Genomic DNA, 10487 nt, shown 5'->3' on the forward strand with positions numbered 1-10487 from the left:
TGGCCTTGGCCAGGACTGTTATTAATTGGAATTGTTCCTGGGTAGAGTTGCACAGGTGCTGTTTATATACTAAGTAACTTCTAACTGAATTAGTCTACAGACTGGAAAATTTCTAAAAAGGTTCTTAAAAGTTGGCTTCCTTTGCCTCTTACCTTTAGGGAACATCAAGTAGGGTTGTCTAATGGTGAAGATAGTATCCTGGTCAGAAAGATACCATGATCAAGAAAGCTATATGGAGAAAGTATGTAATTTTAAGAAGATGACTAGTGTACCTGTGATGCACGTGTATCAGAGTAGACTAAGTTGTGTTATCGTAGCAAACAGCCCCAGTGTCTAAATGGCCTCAGCCAACAAGGGTTCATTTCCTTTTCACCCTGCGTGTGTGCTGCGGGCCTGCAGGAGTCTCTGCACTACTCGGTCACTCAGGCGGTAGAGACTGTTCTGTGACAGCACCGTCTAGGTGACATGGCTGCTGTAAGAGAAGAGAGCCTTGCGTGGCTTTTTGCAGTTTCAGCACCTGGAAGTAGCATCATTTATCCTTACTGAACAGAATGAACTATATGACCCCTCCTAAGTGCAGAGGGGTTGCTGGGAGATGTAGGTGAGCAGATGGATTATTATCTCTGCTGTAGGCTCATTCTAGTGATGTGGGTGAAGATGTCAGACAGGTCAAGGTGAGACTTGCCTTAGAGTGTAAGATTCGAGTCAGCAAGCCTTACAAAGGACACAACTCTTAATATGATTTCGATAAAAAGAGGTGGGAAGAAAACTCACAATTCTGAACTGGAGTACCAGCTCTCTCTAAATTGTCTAGATTTAGGGTGTATCTTAAAATTTTCCTTCATTTAATAAGACATTTTCATGTGGTAGAATCTTGCCTGTAGAATTTCTCTCTTGAAAATACAAAATGGCTGTGAAGGCAAAACCAGAGTCTTGTGATGTGATGGATAAAGTAATGAGAGCATTTGTTTAAAAAATACTGGTATTCCCACTACTGTTATAAAATACTATAAGTAGTATTTTATTTTTTTTCCACCTCAAGATATTAGTGTATTTTAACACTGTGGCATAGGTGAATACAATTGAAATTTAAACCAGCAGTACATAAAACTATCTCTTATTGGTTAATATTTTTTTTAGCTACATGTTATCCAAAAATTATTGCATTATATTAATGGTGGCTATTTTTGCCTTTTTTTTTTTTTGGCCTTGCCTTGAGGCTTGCGGGATCTTAGTTCCCCAAGCAGGGATCAAATCCACGCCCTTGGCAATGAGAGAGCAGAGGCCTAACCACTGGGCCCCCAGGGAATTCCCGTAATGGTGATTAGTGTAATTGGGAATTGACTGAGGTGAGGTGAATCATTTTAAGAGGTATTCACTGGTTGCTGTATAGAGGGTTTGAGAAAATGAAAAGCTGAAATCACCAAGATTTTTGTCTGTTTCAGGAAAAATTTTAAACAAACTCAATTACGGTTCACAGCTCGTTGCTGTGCGTCTTGGTGAATACACCCAGGTTTCTCACAGTCTATACCGTGTACAGAGTCAGTGCCTGGTATTTGTATATAATGCTCTCGACCAGGGGTCCCTGACCTCCAGGCCGTGGACTGGGGCCTCCTGTCAGATCAGCAGTGGCGTCAGGTTAGAAATAGAGTGCACGATAACCGTGATGTGCTTGGATCATCTTGAAACCATCCCACCCCCACCCCCGGCTGGTGGGGAAATTGTCTTCCGCGAAATCAGTTCCCGGTGCCAGAAAGGTTGGGGACCGCTGCCCTGGGCGTTCCACGGTGCCTTCACACAGGTGAGGCCACTTGCGCCTCACAGCGGCCCCCAGAGAATTGGCAGTGTTCTTCCTCTCCAGTTAGCAAACGGAAGTTCTCAGAAGCTGAGTGATTTGACCAAGGTTGTGTTTCTGTAAGTAGCTGAGCTGGTGCAAGGTTGAGCCAAATCTGCTCTCGTGGACAGTGTGTCCTTGGACCAAAGTTAGCACTTTGCAGAAGATGGGCTAAAAATGGCTCGTATGTTTAAGGTACCTACCACTTGATGGGCACTGCCAAATATAACAGTGAAAGTCCTATCTTTTGCTTTAAGGTTGATGAAACAATCATCGCATGGTGTTTTTCCCTGTAGTATGGGGAAAAACAGATTTGGTGAAAACCAGATATTCCAGATATTTCTTGAAAGAAGAAAAGGCTGTGTGTTTAACATAAGCTTCTAAAGAATTGAGCCATCTCTGGCATTGAGGAGGCAGATTAGGAAAGTGGAGGAAAACAGCTTAAGAGACAGATGTGCGTTTGAGTTCTGGCTCTCTGCTCTCTCCTGGCTGTGCTGCCCTGGACATAGCAGTTGGCGCCTCTGAACCTCCACTTCTTCACCTCGTGGAGGGGGAAGGGAGTATTGGAAACAAATCTACCTGTAGGACTGCTGCGAAGGTTAAATGGCTAAAAAGTAAAAACACCTTTTTAGCAAAGTTCCCTGAGAAGGCAATGGCACCCCACTCCAGTACTCTTGCCTGGAAAATCCCATGGACGGAGGAGCCTGGTAGGCTGCAGTCCATGGGGTCGCTAAGAGTCGGACACGACTGAGCAACTTCACTTTCACTTTTCACTTTCATGCATTGGAGAAGGAAATGGCAACCCACTCCAGTGTTCTTGCCTGGAGAATCCCAGGGACGGGGAAGCCCAGTGGGCTGCCGTCTATGGTGTCACACAGAGTCAGACATGACTGACGTGACTTAGCAGCAGCGAAGTTCCTAACCCGGTGGGTGCTCCTGCTCAGTATTACCGGAGACATTTGGAAATAGACATTTCCCATTTAGCTGTGTTTCCTCCCAGATGGGTTGGAAGGAGATTGGCACATATGCGCCTCCTGGGCCTTAAAGCCTGATGTTCACTTTCTCTCTCCTTCTCGTTTTAGGGAATGACCATGGATAAAAGTGAGCTGGTACAGAAAGCCAAGCTCGCTGAGCAGGCCGAGCGCTACGATGACATGGCTGCGGCCATGAAGGCGGTCACGGAGCAGGGGCACGAGCTCTCCAACGAGGAGAGAAACCTGCTGTCCGTTGCCTACAAGAATGTGGTCGGCGCCCGCCGTTCGTCCTGGCGTGTCATCTCCAGCATCGAACAGAAAACTGAGAGGAACGAGAAGAAGCAGCAGATGGGCAAAGAGTACCGCGAGAAGATCGAGGCTGAGCTGCAGGACATCTGCAATGACGTGCTGGTAAGAGGCCAGTGTTCCTATTCCAAAGAACACCTCCTAATAGTATTCATTTCATGAACAAATGCCAGCTCTCAAACAGCTCTTGAGAGAAAGGTGTCTGAATGTACTGGGAGCTGCAAACCATTTGCGACTAAGTTTTAAGCACACGATGTGATTTTTTTTTTTTTCCCCTCAGCTCCTAACCTGATCAGAGGTTGCTCGTCACTTGTGAGATATTTTCCTCTCTCTTCCAAAGAACTCTGGAAAACGGGAACGTTTGCTCAACATCCCTCCATCTTTTCTTTAGAAATTGAGGGCAGAGAGGCAGCATTTTCGATAGGTGCAAGCACCTATCGAAATTGAGGGCAGAGAGGCTGTTCTCTGTGTTAGTCTGACGGCGGTGTCCTCTCCAGGAGGGGAGAGTGGAGCCAAAAGCTGACCTATCTCTCAGCTGCTCCCTGGTCCCTGCACAATGGTAATTTTGTAAGTTAGCCCTGTCCATCAGTTTGGGCCTTCGTTCCAAAGGCAAATCACAGGTGGTATGGGGATTTTCCCTTGCCGTGGTTCATATGAACCTGAGTTGGACCACTGATTCCTCGCTGCTTTCCCTTGAGCCATCACCTGGGGGTGGGTGGGAGGGCCTGTCTTTCCTTCACGTCCTGAGCCCACTGGGAACTTTCTTTTTCTTCCAGGTGAAATCAGGTAAAAATGAGTGGTGAGGGCTGCTTTGAAGGGAAAAGGGATTCACACTTGTGGATCTACCTGCTCCCCTGCTGGCTACCTTTCCGAGTTACTGCCCTTGACACCTTTCTTTTGAAAATCAGTACAGAGCTTGTTAGCCATCAGGCAGGACTCCTCATGCGTAACCCATAAGGAGTCGCACCCTATCTGTCTGCACAGATTGTTAAAACGACTACCCCCTGCCCCCCGCATCCTCTCACTTTGATTGATTCGGTCCCCCTTACTGCTAAGCTTTTGCATCAAGCTGCTGTTTAATTTTTTTTTTTTGTTAGACTCGTGGTGTAAGAGTGGCTAAATTTGTTGCCTGTTGGTCATTTGGGGGTTTGTTAATGGTGCGCTAATTCCCGAATGTTAGGTACATCTGGTACTCAGATGAAGTATGGCATGCACTCCCAAGGCAAGAAAGTTCCCTAATTCCTGAACGGTAGACCAGCTTTTACGAGCATCTGAAAGAATGTGAAGAAAAGCATGGTACTTACTGCCTCTTAACCAGTTTTTCAGGATGCCACATTCTAAAACAACTCTTCGAAAATATTGCTCTGTATACGAAGCGTGGACTCCTTCACAACTGCTTTTGTTGTAAGCATAAATGTTTAAAGGAATTTATTATTAATAATAGTCTTAGCTACTTTTGGAGTGCTTACTAGTGCCAGGCGGCGTCTTAAGCACTCTGTGAACATTGGCTCATTTATCCTCGTAACTGCACTAGGAGATGGCTGTTGGGCTTCCCTTGTGTAGCTGAGGAGACAGGATCAGGGCGATCAGGTCCTTTGTCCAGGGTCATACAGATGGTGAGCAGCGGAGGAGGGATTTTTACCCAGGTCTGAGCGATTCTAAAGTTAGTTCTTGGAATTTCTCCCTACTATCACCCTTTTTTTTCTGAAGTGGAAAGATTTTTTTTTCTTTAATTACAGAATTAATACGATTTTTTTTTTTAAAGCACAAGGCAGAAGAGTATAAATAAGAAAATTAAAAAATCACTTCTAAAATACTATTACCTAGAGAACCATTGTTAACATCTTGATAAATATCCTTCTAGATTTTTCCCTTAGGTATTTATATGCATGTGCATATATCTGTTTTAATATTAAAATAGGATTCACTTGGTATTTATTATCCGTTTTTGTTTTTACCCACTCAGACTTCTTTTGGAGAGCCTTTCCACATAATCAGTGTGGTTCTGCATCATCATTTTTAATGCCTGTGTAGCATGCCATTGTATGGCTGTACTTTAACCCTTTACTGGACCGTCAAAGTGGATTTTAACGGATACTGGCATCTGTTATGACCTGGGCTAAAAACTGTTTAAAAACTTTGGATGAAAATCATGTATTTTACAATCACCACCCCCCCAATTATTTAGAAGTGGTAGTATCTCAAATCTCAAACATAGTTTTAACATCTTGTAAGTAATATTTCCAGATTCTTAACAGAATGTGGATCATTTTTTAGGAGCTGTTGGATAAATACCTTATTCCCAATGCTACACAACCAGAAAGTAAGGTGTTCTACTTGAAAATGAAAGGCGATTATTTTAGATATCTTTCTGAGGTGGCTTCTGGAGACAATAAACAAAGTAAGTAACTTTTTTTCCTTTTCTTTCTGTCTTCTCTTTTTTTTGAGGAATTGGACCAGTAGTAGAGACCGTCTTCATAATAATTTTGAGTTTTTGCTTGGTCTGTAGTCAGAATTTAAAGACCACAGCATTGTGCTGACCAGTGACAAACAGGGTCATACGTGCTGTGTGTGTGTACTCAGTTGCTCTGTCATGTCTGACTCTTTGTGACGCCATGGACTGTAGCCTGCCAGGCTCCTCTGTCCATGGGATTTTTCAGGCAAGAATACTGGAGTGGGTTGCCATTTCCTCCTCCAGGGGATCTTCCTGACCTAGGGATCGAACGTGGCTCTCTTGTGTCTCCTGCATTAATTAGCAGGGAGGTTCTTACTACTAGTGGGAAGTGTAGTTCTTTACTACACCTGGGAAGCTCCTGAACAGGGTCATGGGGTTGACAGATACATCTAAGGGACAAGTATGGGGGTATTAAAAGTCTGGTGCAGTAGTGCATTGAAAAAGATCTTTATTTTAAGGATTTTTTGGTAGCTGTCTTAGGTGTGAAACTTTAAAATGTTTGATAGAGTAAAACTGCCATGGTGAAGAGAGATGCGTTTCTTTTGTCATATACGTGTGTTAGTGTAAGGGTGGTTGTGGCTCCGCTTTGTTAAGTGCCTCCTGTGCGTGTCCTTTATTTCTCACACGACTCGAGGAATGTAGGTGGGAGTCTTCTGTCCTTTTTTTCTGTTAAGGACACCAGGACTCACAGAGGTTTCCACTCAGTCCCAACCACACAATTAAGAGTTCGGAATTCATTCCAGTTTTGCGTCTTGACTCTGAAGTCCACAGTCTTTCCATTAGAGCACATTGCTTTCCGTGTTCCATCTTGTTCAGGGTTATTCCTGTATTTCCTAACTGCTTTTGTAGACTTTGTCATCATTGTCTTTGTTTTCCCTCAAAGCATTTCATACAGTACTCAGATTAGAGTACATGTTTAACAGATGATTATTAATCGGATAGTAGAGACATTTGATAGCACATTTGCTCCAGCCGAGTTTGGCAAAATAATTTGGTAGTGGATCCAGCGTACAATACAACCTTACGTAAGACCCACCCTTTCATGTTTTTTCTCTTTCTTATAGCCACTGTGTCGAACTCCCAGCAGGCTTACCAAGAAGCATTTGAAATTAGCAAGAAAGAAATGCAGCCTACACACCCCATTCGACTGGGGCTGGCACTTAATTTCTCCGTCTTTTATTATGAGATTCTAAACTCGCCTGAAAAGGCTTGCAGCCTGGCAAAAACGGTGAGAAAGACCTTCTGGGGTTTCTGAGAGTAAAAATGCTCATGTCTAGAACCTTGTTTTAAAATTACCCGAACGTAACTCATTGTTTTGGACTTATTTGTGAAGATTTTTCTGGGGGTAGGAGAAACCCATCTGTATTGACTCCATGTTTTATGGAGTCAGTACAGATCTGTTACTTCTTGACGACTTCTCAGAGCCTATGCTGATTGGCATTTGAGTTCGGTTTCTCTTTCGGGGTGAGGTTGTAGACAGTCCAGGGAGGAGGCAGCTTGTTGCTCTCATCACGCTCTGGGCTGTAGACCTCGGCTCCTCAGTGTCGTCTTTGTACTGAGGCTGGAGGTTATGGCAGGAGGTGTAGAGAAGGAAGTCAGATCTTGTTTCTTTGTGTCCTGAATTACGTCTTGTCTTCTTTGGGTAGAAAACTGCCTTTTCTACGTGTTTTTGTCATCTTTCAATATGCACAGTCCTTGAACATTTTTTTAATTGGTAAAAACTGTGAAATAAATGCCCAGAGTTCCATCACTTAATTGAAGTTCGGATTTAGTGATGTGAACTTCTAGTCTCCATTTATCTCCTGTATCTAAACCTTTTGTTTTTCTGCTTAATGAAAAAGGGGGAGGGATTACTAGAAATGTCTTTGGTAATTCAAATATCATGTGAATTCCTTTAGGATGAGTAATACTTGTTGACTTGATAGGTAAAGTTCTTAGCTAGGAATTTTTGTCATGGTTGGTTGATGCTTTAGAAGCCAGTATCACATGTTTACTGACAGGATTAGCAAGCAAGGTAACAATAACCTAGGTTCCCCGAGAATACTGTACAGGAAGAAAAATGGTAGCAGGAAGAAAACGGGGCTAAACTAGTTCCAAGGAACCTGTGACATCTTAGCTAAAGGCTCTTTGTTTCAGGCGTTTGATGAGGCGATTGCTGAATTGGACACACTGAATGAAGAGTCTTACAAAGACAGCACCCTGATTATGCAGCTGCTTAGGGACAATCTCACTGTAAGTACTGCCCATTCCGTGACTGCTTCCGGCGGGTGGGGCTTATGGCTTGTTCCTGTTCTTCTGCCTCCTAGCCTGAGACTCAGGACAGGATTTGTGCCCTGTACGTGTAATTAATTTTTTTAATTGATTATAAGCACCTGCTGAAATTTTGACCTTTGCCATCACTGTCTGCAGTCATATGAGAAGAATTATAAGCAGTTGAGATGAGGTGATACAGAGTGGGCCACCTCCCCGCGGAACATTCTAAGAGCCCTACTTTGTTTATAGCTCTGTTTTTCTCTTGCAGCTGTGGACGTCGGAAAACCAGGGAGACGAAGGAGATGCTGGGGAGGGAGAGAACTAATATCTACCGTGCTTTGTGATCTCTTGAGTGGCACTCTGTACCCTCCACATATATCCCTTTGTGCGATAAAAAAAAAGAAACGTACGTCGACTTTCAATTTTTCACAGCCTCAGCCTAGCAAAAATGGTCCATGGGATGAACAGCTGGTATTTGTATCTAAAATTCAGATTGGTCACATAAATGCCACGGCATTCTGAAGTTTTGATTTTGATTAACATTGACAGGATTACTGTGTGTTTCATTTAAAAAAAACAAAAAAAACAAAAACTGAACACTGTGATTATGGGGTTTTGTAATTTAGCAGAACTCTTACTGGTAGAAAAAAAAAAAATAGACCTGAATTATGTGTAACTTTTTGGAAAGTTAAATTTGATTCAAAACAGTTGTCCCTGGAATACAGTTCCATTGTAAAGTTGTACAGAAAGTTATAGATTCTGTTGTGACACTGGGACTTGGAGTGGGTCACCTCTCATTTGGCATTCGAGTTTTACAGTAATTTCTAGTGATTCTGCCCATTCTGATCAGGGCTTTTAGACACTTGGTATGTTGGGGCTTGTTGCCACTGAAAAGCTCATGACCATAGACGGCCACAGTGTCTTCCTCCAAGGAAACTCGAAGCCAGAAATGAACATTCTTGGTGGCAGATAACTGGGTTATGACAGCATGCAAAGGTCCACTGCTCACAGACCGCCTGTGACTCCAGCCCCTTCCCCTAGAGCAGCGTGTTAGTGATTGGCAGCTTGTGCTTAGGAAGTGGGATCTGTTTTCCCTGTAACCATGAGCTCAAGATGGAAAAAAAAAAAAGCCGTGTATCTTATGAATGGCCTTATCTGTTTCCTGGGTAATACCTTTAAGAATAATGCTCTGCAGAGAGATTGTCTTTCACTTGAGGAGTAAGTACTCAGTGTTTGGGTTCTTCCTAGCTCGGGGCTTTAAAATTTTGAAATCTAAACATTCTCTCCCACAGTCCTTTTTGACTGTTGACTTTAGTCTTCTCTAAATTTCTGTCCTTCTGCTTCCTTACATTTTTTTCTTTGTGCATTCTCTCTCTCTATGCCTTTTGTTCATGGTTTAGTACTAGATGGGCAGGGACAGGGGGTCCACAAGGGGGTGAGGGATGTTGGCGAGCACTTTGGTGAGCCAGTGTTGCTTCAGAGAGTTGAAAAGAGCTTCCCACATTTCAGCTCTGTCTTCCTCCAGTTCTCAGCACGGTGGTTGCTCTTCAGTCACACCAAGATCTGACTCCAAAAAGTATTTTTAAATATCCATGGTTTCTCTTTATATTGCAGCCAACCCTGATAATGCTTGTTAGCACCTGTCACCAGCTCTCCCAAGGGTACCCATCCCATCAAGTTCACAGACAAATGTCAGGGAAGTTGCATGAACACTGCGATGGGGAGAGTCAGGAATAGCCCGGCCTACCAGTCTCAGTCTCCACCTTCCTCCCCGAACATTCCACGTAGCTGTAGTGTCCCATCTGTTTGTCCATCTGCTGAAATAAGAAATATTCATGCACTGATTTCAAAAAACCAAAAGGAAAAAAAGAAAAAAAAAAAACCTCTCTCCTTTCTAGCTGAACAAAAATGTGCAGTTAATACTTGCCGCTTGAAAATGCAGTAGTGAATGTGGAACGAGCCTGTCTGTATATCTGGTAGCTCTCTCTCGCTTTGTTTTTCCTCACCAGTATTCTGCCTCACGTTTGCTTCTGTGATGGTTATATTGCCTAGCAAGCACACCCGTGGTTGTGAAAATAGTATAGCAAAAAAGAAAAAACCCCGGTTACTGATGTACTAGATTTGTGTATGTCTTTTAAACAGTTCTAGTTTCCACCTTACACGGAATAATCAGGAAAAGTGTAAAAACTCAAAAGTGAAATAAAAAATTTTATCAGTTAGTTGGCTGATGCACTGTTATGTGGCGTCACCTGTATCACCACCAGAACTAGCTAACTTCTGAGCGCACTGATTTGGGGCTCTGCTCTTCAAAAGGAGGCAGCAGCTTCATTTCATCCTTTTGAGCCAGATAGCCCAGTTGGTAAAGAATCTGCCTGCAATGCTGGAGACCCCGGTTCAATTCCTGGGTCAGGAAGATCTGCCGGAGAAGGGATAGGCTACCCACTCCAGTGTTCTTGGGGTTCCCTGGTGGCTCAGCTGGTAAAGAATCCACCTGCAATGCGGGAGACCTGGGTTCGATCCCTGGGTTGGGAAGATCCCCTGGAGAAGGGAAAGGCTACCCACTCCAGTATTGTGGCCTGAGAATTCCACGGACTGTATAGTCCATGGGGTTGCAAAGAGTTGGACACGAGTGAGCGACTCTCACTTTTCACTCTTTAAAAGGAGG

General features: G+C 43.6%; 1 protein-coding gene across 1 annotated transcript in view; it reads left to right on the top strand.

The window, feature by feature from the left end:
* Positions 1 to 10041, top strand: part of YWHAB (tyrosine 3-monooxygenase/tryptophan 5-monooxygenase activation protein beta) — a 22095-nt gene extending 12054 nt beyond the window's left edge. Inside the window, exons 2-6 of the mRNA XM_055545092.1 lie at positions 2917 to 3219; positions 5392 to 5515; positions 6634 to 6797; positions 7706 to 7801; positions 8091 to 10041. Coding sequence (XP_055401067.1) covers positions 2920 to 3219; positions 5392 to 5515; positions 6634 to 6797; positions 7706 to 7801; positions 8091 to 8147 — 741 coding nt within the window. The 5' untranslated portion in view covers positions 2917 to 2919 and the 3' untranslated portion in view covers positions 8148 to 10041. The remainder of the gene's footprint in view (positions 1 to 2916; positions 3220 to 5391; positions 5516 to 6633; positions 6798 to 7705; positions 7802 to 8090) is intronic.
* The last annotated feature ends 446 nt before the right edge of the window (positions 10042 to 10487 follow it).

This window comes from Bubalus kerabau, chromosome 13 (assembly GCF_029407905.1).
Source record: "Bubalus kerabau isolate K-KA32 ecotype Philippines breed swamp buffalo chromosome 13, PCC_UOA_SB_1v2, whole genome shotgun sequence".
NCBI lineage: Eukaryota > Metazoa > Chordata > Mammalia > Artiodactyla > Bovidae > Bubalus > Bubalus kerabau.